The sequence below is a fragment of the Eleginops maclovinus genome, chromosome 12 (genome assembly GCF_036324505.1).
Source record: "Eleginops maclovinus isolate JMC-PN-2008 ecotype Puerto Natales chromosome 12, JC_Emac_rtc_rv5, whole genome shotgun sequence".
NCBI lineage: Eukaryota > Metazoa > Chordata > Actinopteri > Perciformes > Eleginopidae > Eleginops > Eleginops maclovinus.
This window is the reverse complement of record NC_086360.1, coordinates 14,404,312-14,417,747: the sequence shown is the minus strand read 5'-3', so window position 1 is coordinate 14,417,747 and position 13,436 is coordinate 14,404,312. Positions and strand designations below refer to the sequence as shown.

Here is a 13,436-nt window from a genome sequence, read left to right as displayed (position 1 = left end):
TGCTGTGTTGCTCGCGCCATTCCTACAAGCGTGTGTTTTCATCTCCCATTACACTACCATTGGCAGAGCTTTAGCAGCCACAACAACAGCAGCACCGATTCTGTTTTCTGCAGTCATTCTTTTAGGTGAGTCCCGTGTTATGTTTCTATTTTGAGACGTCAGTTTGGAGAAATACGTTATTTAGCACCACGAATATTGTGGGCCCTTGGTTCCCTGTTGGATAAGTTAAGCTTGCTAGCTAGCAAAGTTAGCTTTGGTGTTTGGGGTATGCACCATTTGGAAACTTGACTGTCGCACCTTTCATGGGTTTGTTTTATTTCCATTGTAGATGACACGCAGAGAGGGCCAGTAAAGAAACATGGGCAATACAGCAGGTCTAATGAAGTTAGTCAAACATAATGAAAATGTAATGGAACACTTGCTGATTGCATTTGACAACCTACCACTGAGCTTGTGTTGGTTCTCTCTGTGCGTCAAAACCCAAATATGCCACTTCATAGACACGCTTCCTGTCATATGGGATTTTGTCATTTATTATGCGTAATACATCAATGCAAACACTTACTACAATCATGATGAGGAAATCATTTTCTGAACGTGTGTATGTATATATGGACCCTTATAGCTTCACCTATACTACAATAAGGCCCGACAGAGGACGAATTGACTTTGGTGAAATCAGTCGTAGCCGATCTGTAGATAATGATATCAACACTTAGCGTGTTTAGCTAGCTGATGAAGTTCTGCTGCCGCTAGCTTACTTCTTCACCCAGCCATCATTTAACCACTAGGTTAGCTACTGTTAGAGGCCATTGCATGTGCAAAACACCATATTTACCTAGCTAACATTGGATAATAGCTTTAAAACATTTTGTTGTCTTGAGAGATTAGTTCACACAAGTGTAGTTTCAATATTGCAACAGCATTTAAGTGTTAGTTTTACGTCGTATTGTAGAATGCCATCTTACCTGGTAATGTTAAACAGGTTGTAAATTGCTTTAAAAAATGTCTTAAGCAGGCAATCAAGATTCATGTTGTATGTGTTTCTTGCATATTGGGACAGGGTGCACGCATTACTGACCCGGTAAAAACACAGTATGTAGTGGGAATGAAAGGTGCGACATAATGTGCTTTATTTAGAAAACACTATAGAAGTGTTATCAAAGCTTGGAAAGTGTACTCTTAGCCTCCTTAGTTTGCTTGCTTAGTTTTGCTCAATTCCTGAATGCCTCTGTGTTCTTGATCATTTGCTCCCTTCAAACACTAAACAATTGAACCAAGATTGAAGTTAGACACACTTTCAGACAACATCAAATGAATGAAACCAATAAAATAACCACAACTACTGTGTCTCTGAACTATCTCTTTAACCAAATCACACACATGTAGACTTTTATATGTGACGTCTTTGGAAAAATGTAATAACTAATATATTTGGGTTCCTAAAAACTGGGATACATGCTTGTCCAGTAGGGCTGCACAATTAATCGAATTTTAATCACGATCACGATTTTGGCTTCCCACGATCAAAATCGCGTGATCGAGCGATATTTTAAATGTGTCATCCGGTTCATAGAACGCTCAGTATCAACGTTTTTTTCCAAAGCCAATCTAGCGCTTCTAGAGAGTGATGGAGAAAACAAGCCTCGTATACAATACAACACAATACTGGGTTTTCGTTTTAAAACGGAGGCTTTTGGAAACGCTGCTGGCCCCGGGGCTGCTGATTAGTGTGGACAGGCAGAAACGCAGACTTTTGGAAACGCTAACGTAGGCACCCATGAGCGCTTTCTGACTGGGTCTTATCGATCACGAGTATCCTTCTCTGATTCGTCACGCTCCTACCATGTGACCCTTCTTACCCGGAAAAATTCAAATCAGCTGGGTATCGGGTCAGATCAGCTGGGGATCGGGTCAGATCAGCTGGGTATCGGGTCGGATCAGCCTTCACTACCAGTGGTAAACATGGATAACGAAGTAAAAGCGCTGTTTACCTTGTTGTCTGTGGTAGCAGTTGTTGTGCAGGTAAATTCTGCATTTTATAATGATGCAACTGCAACCGGCACGCGCATGCCCAGTATGCGTGAATGGTCACGTTTTCGTTTTAAAACTCCGGATTAAAACGAAAACTCAGTAGTGTGGACGAGATATAGACCTATTTTATTTTGATGCACAAATGTGTACATTAGCAGGAATGTAGCACCTGGATGTGAAAGCAGTAATAATGAGCCTATGTGTCAATAAAAAATGTTTTGGTTAAGATTTAACAAATAATCGTGATAATTAATCGTGATCTCAATATTGATTAAAATAATCGTGATTATCATTTTGGCCATAATCGTGCAGCCCTATTGTCCAGGTTTCTGAAACCATGGTTTGATGGTTATTTGCCAAAAAGGCAAAACAAGGACAGCTTATCCTACCAAAATACTAGCCCACATGTGAATTGAAGGTCGTCACTTTTGCATTATGGTTGGGAGCTGAATTTTGATCTCTTCTGATAGCACCAGATACTGAGACAGAGGCTGGTACTTCTCTGGCAACATTCACACTTTATAAACTGAACAAGAATATACAGTCTATCTGAAAGATATGTTTTCTGAATCAATAATTCAGAGACTTCCTATTGAAATAATCTGTCCCTCTTTGAAGGCCACATATTTGGCCTGAGAACTGCTACTGTATTTCTCTGCGGGGAGACCAGCCTAACTCATATGCATTTCTGGAAGCTCACATTGGATCATGGTGCTGGATATTTGTCTCTGTGCTGCAGATGGCAGCCTTGCTCTTTATTTACCCACACTCTAAATGAAAGCTCACTAAAGACAGCTTACTAAGACCACACTACCTCTACTGGTCTCACAGATGAGTCATTAGTTGCTTATTTAGGTAATATGGCTGTTGAAAAGAAAACTGTGTTTTTTAATTAAGCTAGTGTCTAGAATATATCTCTCAGCTCCTGAGTGCAAAACCCTGAAATGATTAATTGACAGACAGAAATAATGTCTTTCTTTTGTAGTCATAAAAGTTCTTACAGTTGTCAGATATACTTTCTGAAACAATTGGGACTGAAACACTCAAACAATGCACTCAAAGCTGACAAAGAGAAGTTAGCAGAATTTTGTAGAAAAAAGTATCAACTACTTTATCATTTCTCATCAGCTATCCTATTTTTTTTTACAAACTTGTCTGAGCTGTGACATCAATGATATAGGATTTGTTATCCTAATTAGGTTAACTTCAATTATTGTCTTTATTCGAAAAGATTTATGTTTGATTTTTTTAATAATGCTTGATCTATAATAACATGGGGGATAAAAAGATAAGACCAGACAAAAATCCATAAAGACTGACCATCTTTGTAGATTATTTTTGACTACCTAAGTTTTCATTTGAAATGTTCTTGTGCTGTTTATCCCTACGGTGACACTTTAGATAGATGTTGGTTTTCCTCCATCTCAGCCTGAACTTTACACACACAAACAATGAAACTCTTGTCTTGTCTGTTCCTTCCTCAACCCCCTCTCATTTCCCCCTGCAGATATTCAGCTATGGATATGGACAGTGCCAGTTCAGTGGTGCTGCAGGCCTTAACCCAAGCTACTAGTCAGGACACGTCTGAGCTGAAGCCTGCTGAGGAGCAGCTCCGACAGTGGGAGACTCAGCCAGGCTTCTACTCCGTCCTCCTGGTGAGGGATGCTATCAAATATTCAGAATACATCTGCTGGAGTGAGCACTAACAAAGCATTAATGAATGTGGTGTATGGTACATGAAATCAGGACAATATTGGGTTTATGCTAATTTCTGGAGCACTTTAAAGTACCTTAATTCAAACAATGATAAGAGAGTTTTTCCAACCTGCACTATAACTCTTATTATAGACACAACACTGAGAGACGCTGGAGAACACGGGAAAAGAATGCAGTGAAGGGCAGGCTAATGCTCAAATGTCCATTGTATTGTTTGATTTAAATGTATTATTCAAAAAGGTTTTAAACACAGAATATTTTTAACAACGTCTAAGATTAAGTGTGTTCAAAAAGTGGGACAATATAATAATTGAACAAAGCTTATTGTGCTGTCATCTTCCCTGCCCTAAACAGCACCTAACATTTGTTGTGTATAAGGTTGATCCTTGAACGAATATTAACAACACATATTTTTGGAAATGTGTTGTTTACCGTGTCAGCCGGGTGTAAAGGAGAAGATGGATTTCAGTTTTATCTCTGTCATTCAGTAGAGAAATTGGCCCAGGATGTGTTCTGCCCAGCTAAGCATAGAGCCCAATTCCATTTATAAATGATGTTTTATTTTCTATACATTTGCCCGTACATACATTGTGCAAAATGGTACAGACATTGTTTTGTTTAGCATAGTCTGAGCTGTCACACAGTATTAAACGGAGTCAGCCTTGCCTGGTAATACCCAATTTGAGTTAACAAAAATGTTGTTAGCTAATCATGTGTGTATTTTCTTTTCATAGAATATCTTCAATAACCACATGCTGGATGTGAACGTCAGGTGGCTGGCTGTGCTGTACTTCAAAAATGGCATCGACAGATACTGGAGGAGAGTAGCGCCCCAGTGAGTGCCGGCTTGTCGCTCATGTTGCCATATTACTGTCAGCCTTGCTCTCTTCCTCTCCATCAGAGGCTTTTCTTCTCTCTTCCTCTGCCTGTCTTCATTCTCCTCTTCTTTTTTTCTCATTCAATCTTACTGCCTCTATTCATCAGTCTTAATCTCTCTCTGCCTGTTTTTGAGGCTTTGTCATTTTCCTCAGATCTTTTTTTGTCACAGATTTGTAGTTGCAATTCTTATTCGACCAACTACAGCTTACGTCTGCAGTTCTGCCTCCTTCCGTTTTCACAGCGTTATTCTTTTTCCTTTCCATCCTGATTATTTATTTCTCATTTGTCTGCTGGAAGATGGTCTTGGAGCATTCAAAGCCTATCGTCTGTCTTTGGGTGTCTGACTGGCTGGCTTTTGTTACATGTTCGGGACAGATGTTAATGCTATGGTGTCTTCAAATATTCCTAGTCGAGGTAAAATAAGATAAGATAAGAATTACTTTATTAATCCCAAACTGGGACATTTTTGTGTCGCAGCAGCATACTACAATACAAGGCAATAATACAATACAAGGCGAATTGGAAATAAACAATGCTAAAGTGTAGACAAAAGAAGAAGAAATAGAAATTAAAATAAACTGGCATTAGAGAAAAGTTGACTATGAAGATAAATAATCTATAAACTGTCAGATAAGTAAACACTGTTGAAATTAACAAAGTATAAAGCAGGATATTATACATAATAGTGCACTGAATGGAATATTAAATACAATGTAAAGTGTGAATGTTATGTTCAACAACATTAAGGTATTAATTATTATTTATATATATATGAATATTTCATCAATGCATCATCACTGGATATTGTGAGGTTCCCTCAAAGAGAAAGAATCAGCAAGTTCTTCACTTTAGTAAAGCTGCGATGTTCTGCCTGGATTTTAGTTTGATGTTATAGCATTGTTAATAACCAGACCAAATAATAAAATAAGTTGTAGTTCATTTTGCCTACAAAATGAAAAACAAGGCACTATATATTATTATGTTAATATATATTTAATCTCTCATCCCATATTTCTCTTAAGCTTGCTTCCCTCTCCAGATTCCCCACATATGTCTGACTTTAGTAATTCACACACTCCCCCATAGTTATGTGTCTTCCACCCATATGACTCTCCCTGCCTGAGGTCACTGTGCATTTCATTCCTCACTCTTTCTCATATCAAACACTCTCCCACTCCTTCTAGCTTTAGCCGTATTTGACAGAGGCAGAACAGACTACATTATGGGAAAAATTGTATTTTACAGATTGTCAATCTCCAGCCCCCCCTTCTACTCTGTTTGCAAAACCGCAGGCTCATGATGCAGACTTGGCAATAGGATTTTGAGGAGAGCAGAGGTTTATTCAAGGCTTTCTGATTAAATCAGGCAGCTGGCAAGTCCTGCACCATCAAGTTTTATAAAGGGATATAATTGATCCCATAACAGCTTGGCACATTGATGTCATAATCATATCTTCCCCATCTTCAGGTGTGAGGTTTGCGTGTCCAGAATTTGAGAATATATTCAAAGTAGTCTCTTTGATCTCTCTAGGGTTTGAGCTGCAACAATTCCAAGGCGACTGGCACCCCGTTATCAGTGAAATTGTGACTCAGCAGTTAACACTCTCCCCTTTCATGAGAGACTCGTTCTTGCTTATATCTTCCAGCATCCTTATTAAATTAAATCTTCAATCCATTTAATAAACTTGGCCCAAGTCTAGCAGGACTGTTATAATGGTGTTTCACTGATAATCAGGGGGACGGCATGTTGTCCTAACCACCACAAACAACATTGTGTTCCTCTCCCTCATTCCTTCTGGTTTGTTTACAGTGCTTTATCAGAAGAGGAGAAGACGTCACTGCGTGCCGGGCTCATCACAAACTTTAATGAGCCTGTCAATCAGGTTGGTGGATTTTCTTTTTTTAAAATTCTGATTAAAGCAGCTTTTACTACACCAAAACAATACAATTTACAAAGAAATTGTTCATACAACTCCCAATTCCCCAATGTGTCCCTGTGTTCAACATAATTCATCAGTGATTCCACAACTGCGGTATGCCAGCTTCATTTGTTGGTGGCACATCTGGTTATGCATTACAATGGTGATTTTGCTGATGGCATTTAGATTTAGTTGGATCAGACCAGCTGTACCTCCCAAAAAAACAGAATGATCACAGGCAAACCAGAAAATTAACTTTAGCATTTTGTGCTTTTGTCTTTACGTTACTAGAATGTTAAAAAGTAAGATTTCTCATTAGGAAAAAAATAATGTTTTTTATACAACACATGCAATTGAGAAATCTCTAGTAAATTGCATTCAGAACCGTGATCAACCTTTTAAAAGTGGATTATGTAGTCGTATTACATAAAGTCCTTTGTATATTGGCACTGAATGTCGGCCATTCATCCTGGTTCCTACAGCTTGTTACCCCAAGCAAAGGAAGGTGCATCCCTCACCAGTTACAGCCTCTCCTCCAATCAATCGGGGTTATATATGTGAGTGTGGGTGTTTCAGTGTCATCTGGACAGTTTATATTTACGAGTTCCATAATACTGGCTAATGTTTTCAACCCGGTTCTTCCAAACGTGATGATTTATTGACAATTAGAATGAAATGTGCACACATATAGATTATTTATGAAGCATTTAAATTAGATTGCTAAGGAATCTATGTTTGAAGCATCGAAGCATGCGCACAATGTAATAACTTTTCATTATTTTTACTGATTGTGGGTTGTGCTGTTAATGATAATGGAGATCGAATGATAAAAAGTGAATAAACTGCTTTAGTTTTTCTTGTATTTATGTACAAATGGGCTACATAAGTGATTTGAGAATAAAAAAAGAAAAAGTGCAAAAACAATTAAGGTACGGTAAGCTCGAACATATAATAGATTTCAAAGTACTGTCATAAAACAATCCCTTCATCAGTGTCATTTGCCAGCTAACTGATGGGCATCATCTTTAATGATAAATTGGTTGGACAACATATTAGCAAAGGTTATCTGTGAAACACAACACGTGAACACCAAGCCCCGTTAAAAGGTATGATCATTGCAGGGGTGTTACATTAGGCTGGATTAGTTTCTTTAAACATGCCAAATTATTGTTTATAAGTTATTACCACCCAGCACCACATTCATTATGTTGAGACAATGTACAGCCGCAGAAAAAAATTAAGAGACCACTTCAGCATTATGATTTTCTCTTGTTTTAATATTTATAGACATGTCTTTGAGTTAAAATCTTTTTTTGTATTTTTGTGTTGTATTCTATAAACTACTGACAATTTTTCTCTGTGTTGGAATTCCACAGACACTGGAACGGCTGCCATACATGTAGAGATAAATATTAAAGAAACATTTGTGTTCAGTGGTTGGTTGTTTTTTCCGGAGTTGTATATAAACATGTAACACGCTTCTAAAGCATTTTAAAAACAAACCTATTCTGTGTTACTGATTCCATCGTGAACAGGGCATGGATACGGGATGGGATACACACTATGCTGTATAAATATAATACTATATAAATGCAAAGTGTCATACTTGTCCAAACTACTCATTTAAAACCACCTTCTGCTGTGTTTATGCTTTGCCTCTGGTCATTTATCTCGCTCTCTGTTTTTCCGACAGATAGCGACTCAGATTGCAGTGCTGATAGCCAAGGTGGCCCGTCTGGACTGCCCCAGGCAATGGCCAGAGCTCATCCCCATTCTGATCGAGTCTGTGAAGGGTCAGGACGGCCTGCAGCAGCACCGAGCGCTGCTAACATTCTATCATGTCACCAAAACCCTAGCGTCCAAACGTCTTGCACAGGACCGGCGGCTTTTCCAGGATGTAAGTCTATTCTCAACATCTTTTCGACGTAATACCTGAAATCTCATTCCTTGGCATTCGTGGTCATTTGCCATTCCTCGATGGCTTTTTGTTGTCACTGCACTTTTTGCAGCAGCTTTGCACAGCTGAGTACTAGGTGACTTTAGGTCAATAAGAACATGAAGTGTACTTTCTGCTGAACTTTGCTGCCTTTTCCCTCTTTTTCGTTTTTCTCGTGTTCTGCCCTCTGGCTGTCATGTGATTTTTATCCTAGCTGTTTTTCCTTCAAACCTTCTCTGCGTAAATGCAAAAATAGTAAAATAATCCTGACAGTTGCAGGTTTTTAGTTTCAGAAATGTCCTCTAGGAGATGCTGTTTAGCTGCTAAATGATACATGTCAAATCTGAGATATATGGCCAGATTCCCCGTGTATGCCTGTGTGGAACAAATCTGTCTGTGTTGTGTGTGTGTGTGTGTGTAGAGAAGTTGTGTCAGAGAAACAGTTGTTTGTGTGACTTAACGTAACTTTCAGAGAGGTTGTGAATCAGCAAATGCTAATTTTTGCCATCTATGGTTTCAAAGAGCAAAAGACTCAAGCAGTTGGTCATGAAGAGAAAGAGATTTAGGGATATCAAAAACACCAACAGGGAGAAGACTGAGAGAGACAGTAAGAAAATAAAAGTGACGGAGACAGACCAGTGGGCTTCAGAGGCTGTGACAGAGACCACAAAGTTGGACGTTGTGCTGATGCATCCTCTGTGCCAAAATGTTTGCCGTAGGCAATACCAGAAACAAAGGCAGTTGAGCCTCATTTAACACTGCAGTTTTTCAATGATGCACTGAAGACTTTGATGCTAAATGGACCGTGGGATGCGCTCCCCTATCAAAGCCTGTGCTGTGCTGTCAAAGTAGAGATTTATCTTTAAGTAGGCATATGACGCCAATCCAACCACGGATTCTCAGATTTTCCGCACTGGTTTCCCTAACAGTTACACTGTCAATGACTTCTCAGATTAATTTCAGTGAGTTTGTCCTTTACCAAGTAGTAGAACATCTCTCTAAACATCACATCTAACTCTGAAGTATATCTGACAGTGTAGTTTCCATGAAGCTTTTACACACAGAACAACTTCAACATGGTGCCACTGGGTTTGAATAGTTGCTGTGATGTACTGTGCACCTATTTTCTCCTCTGTTTATTCGTTTTATGAAAACACCAACCACTAGAGCATAATACAAAGCTCATTATTGTGCCATGGCAGATTTATTATATTGTCTGAGCTACTGGGCCAGACTACACAGTTGATGGGACTGAGCGTACTTTCATCTACCTTTTTGATGATCCTGTTTCTCCTCTACAGGAGAATGCATTCATGGAAGGAAATGTAATTGGTTTTGGCCCAGTGTTCTGGCAGTGACTATAATAGGAAGTTCATTTAGAGCCAAATAAGACCTGTGACTCAGACGTGCCTCTTTGCTCTGCTTTTGTTTTGCTCTATATGAGTGTATTATGTGGAAGTGCTTTTGTATTTGCATCTGCATCAGTGAAACTGAGTGAGTCTCTGATGTTTTTTTTATTTATCTTTTATTATGAAAAATAGCAGTTTTACATTTTATTTACATTTTTACATAATACATATATTTGATTAAGCAATATCCTTTGAGGACATATTTATTTTAGCTTACACAAAATCATAAAAAATACAAGAATAATAAACCAGCTCAGCCAAAACCTAATTTTGAAAACCAATAAACAATAAAAACGTACAAAAATCAAAGAAATAAAATAAAATACGTCAGAATAAACAATGAACTTTTTTCTCTCAAAACACAAATAAAGCAAATCCCTTGCTATCAAAAAATATTTGGCCTGAAAAAACAAGTCCTTTTTTCGCAAGAAAATTGAAATATATCCATCTCCTTCAAAAATGGAATTCCAGTTTTTCATCGTCAATTGAAATGAAGGTACTTCCCTCCACAAAGTGTCTGATGTTAAAGGAACAGTTTGCACACATGTAAATCGGGTTTGCAAAAGCATATGCGAATCATGTCGTGTGCTCACCACAATGAACTTACATGCCTTTTAAGTGTGATCACTGATCCAGAATATTTTCATGTGTGAGATGCTTTTTACGTGTATGTTGGCAGCTGGCGTCGGGAATCTACAGCTTTGCCTGCTCTCTGTGGAGCCACCACACCGACACTTTCTTTCAGCAGATCTATGCTAGAGATGAGACTGCAGCCCTCGGCTCACTGGAGAGAACGCTGCTCTCTCTAAAAGGTAACAGCATTTGCAATCATGCCCATACACACCACACACCTGCATCCTCACTCACAGAGGTGATCTATAAATACAAACTGGCGAGGAAATCATGCCCTCAATAACTCACTGCGTATCCTTTTGCATTGATCACATGACTCAAACTATTAAGAAATCTTATTTAAGAAGGCATTTTGTGAACTTCTGGAATTATTCATATGTGACTAAATATGAAGTACTAAATTAAGTGGTGGTTAATTTGCAATTAGTGACATCCTGCATACTGATTGTTTTTATTTTACCCCCCCCCACAGTGCTTCGCAAGCTGACAGTTTTTGGATTTCAAGAGCCACAGCAGAATATGGAAGTGATGGTAAGCCGTAAGTTATTTTCAGCTGTGGCTGTTAAGAACCTCTCGTAGTTTTTGAAAAGCTGATATTTTTGCTGTGGGTGTTTTGAGTTGAAAAGGACTCCAATCGTAGTGTGCAATATGAGAACGGTCTGGAAGATTGCAAGTGTCTTGCTTCAAAGAGTGAAGAGCTCTTTTCCCACTCTGTGCTTCAGTCCAACAACAGGAAACTAATAATTCTGTTTTGCACCATGTTGTAAGTTGGTTGTTTGTGGAGGCACATTTATTATCAATTGAATGATAATGGAAAAATGGCAACCAGTGTGGTTAGCAGAACACTTTACCTCCTCTCACTTCTAGAAACGGGTTACTTCTAGCACTTGGAATAGGGACTGTACTCTGGAGCTGGATTTGGTAATGTTAGGGTTACCTTTTCAGTCTCATGACGGCGGGTAAATTATCCTGGGAAAGCGGCAACCCCGGCATTCTCAAACAAAGTTGTGAACAATAAAAACTAAATATACAACATTCTATATGTTTATTTATGTCAGTTTCTAATCACAGCATTGCCGGTGAGCAGCGGGGAGTTGGAACACACTGACACTGAGAATGAAGAGCGTTGTCTTTTCTCACACAGGCTGCCACCGGGATCAATTTGAAATGTATTTTTCAGTTGAATGACTGTTAATCTTCCTGGCTTGATTGTCTAACAGACACTACAGGGTAGAATAGACTCTCAATTGATCAGAATCAAAAACATTTTGATGTAGCTATACAGTATATGGGTTTGCTTCTTTTTGCAACATCCAGGAGCTAACGAGCATCTTTTTGTTATTTTCAATGCAAAATAGAGATTATATGACCTATAAACTGTATATTGCATCATTCTAAACCTGGAGCAAGTCTGTGCACCCAAACCTGACTGAACACAGTTAAAAAAACCCACCAACTTTAATCTTAAATTGTGAACCACTGTTTTTCTTTTAATTCTTTCTCCACTGAACTCTGTTGTTTAGTTGAGACTGTTTTCTCTGTACAAACTACTTTTTAACTTTTAATTACTGCGGAAATGCCCGTTGGTTGGCCACCACACTCTTGTCTGTCTCAATTTGTTATCTAATTCTTAACAGTGCAATCCACTTTGCTGCCATTCGCTCACTTTTACTTTTGCTTCTTATTTTTCCCAGAACTGCCATGAGCCTCATTTTCCTTCCTCTGTAAAAAAAAAAATGTAATCAGCGGAAAACTTCCTTTTCGCACTCCTTTATGCAGAAGCATTTCCTCCAAGTGTTTTTATCCCTTTCTTTTTACACCCATCTTGCCTCCCCCTCTTTTTCTGAATCCCACCATTAGGTCAACAGTTGCCTGTCGTGTGTGTTGTTTTTCAACATCTCCCAGCCTCCTCTGTGCTCCTCTTGTGACCCTCTTGTGACCCCTCTTTTATCGCTGAATTCTGTTAGGAGCTATACTGGCAGGCTATGCTTGCTGGGTGTGTGATTAATGAAACTGCTGTTGATCTCATGGCTGAACATTGAGGCAAAACTTAACCGATTGTATCCCATCAATCATCTCATTTTCTATCTTAAGCCACATCTGCACCCCGCCACAGAAATTGATTTTCTTTCATAATGTGAAGCCGACACTTTTATTTATACTTCTGAGTACAGAGGCGGGTGTGCCTATGCATTGATACAGATGCAACACATACACACGCAACACACTAAAGTTATTCCCTTGTTAATATATCTGCTTCTGAGCAATACTGGTGATGCAATCACAAGTGATTCAACTGCTGAAATGTTAAAGACATTAAACTTTATCTCACCCTCTCTTCATCTCTTCCCTTTCAGGGTTTCCTGAACGCTGTGTTTGAGAGGCTAAAGCAGTTCTTGGAATGCTGTGAGTACTTGTGTCTTTATCCGTCTGAAATCTTTGCTGCATCTCTGATCCGAGGCTTTTCCATTCAGTAAACAAACACAGTTACCGGTGCTTGATCTAATGAATACTGAAGGTGCACCTACTCAAAGGTCTAATAAGACGATACTCAATGTCAAGGTCTCATGATGGCAAGCATAATGAAAGTCAAATTAAAGTTCAGGCCAAGTCATGCTAGGGGGCTTGGTTTTAAAACGTCTATAACATTTAAGCACAACTTATGCCCACAGCGTGTGAGTCTTGAGAGAGCAGGTTAAGGATTCTTTAAAATGTATCCTGTATCCACCTGACCTCATTCCGCACTATTTTTATATTCTGTTCACTTTTATATTTTTCCTTTTTCTTTTGATTTCTTTCTTTCCTTTGCTTCGGGCAATAAAAGTGTCCTAAAATGATAAGTTAATCGTTCCTGTATGTGTCTCGTTTCAAAGCAAAGTTATTTGTCTCCTCCACCAACATTTTGTTGGAT

General features: G+C 38.8%; 1 protein-coding gene across 1 annotated transcript in view; it reads left to right on the top strand.

The window, feature by feature from the left end:
* The window catches only part of ipo11 (importin 11), a 92,771-nt gene continuing 79,335 nt past the window's right edge, over nt 1-13,436 (top strand). The window contains exons 1-8 of the mRNA XM_063898124.1: nt 1-125; nt 3,542-3,689; nt 4,485-4,585; nt 6,439-6,511; nt 8,241-8,444; nt 10,572-10,704; nt 10,998-11,056; nt 12,883-12,931. Coding sequence (XP_063754194.1) covers nt 3,552-3,689; nt 4,485-4,585; nt 6,439-6,511; nt 8,241-8,444; nt 10,572-10,704; nt 10,998-11,056; nt 12,883-12,931 — 757 coding nt within the window. The 5' untranslated portion in view covers nt 1-125; nt 3,542-3,551. The remainder of the gene's footprint in view (nt 126-3,541; nt 3,690-4,484; nt 4,586-6,438; nt 6,512-8,240; nt 8,445-10,571; nt 10,705-10,997; nt 11,057-12,882; nt 12,932-13,436) is intronic.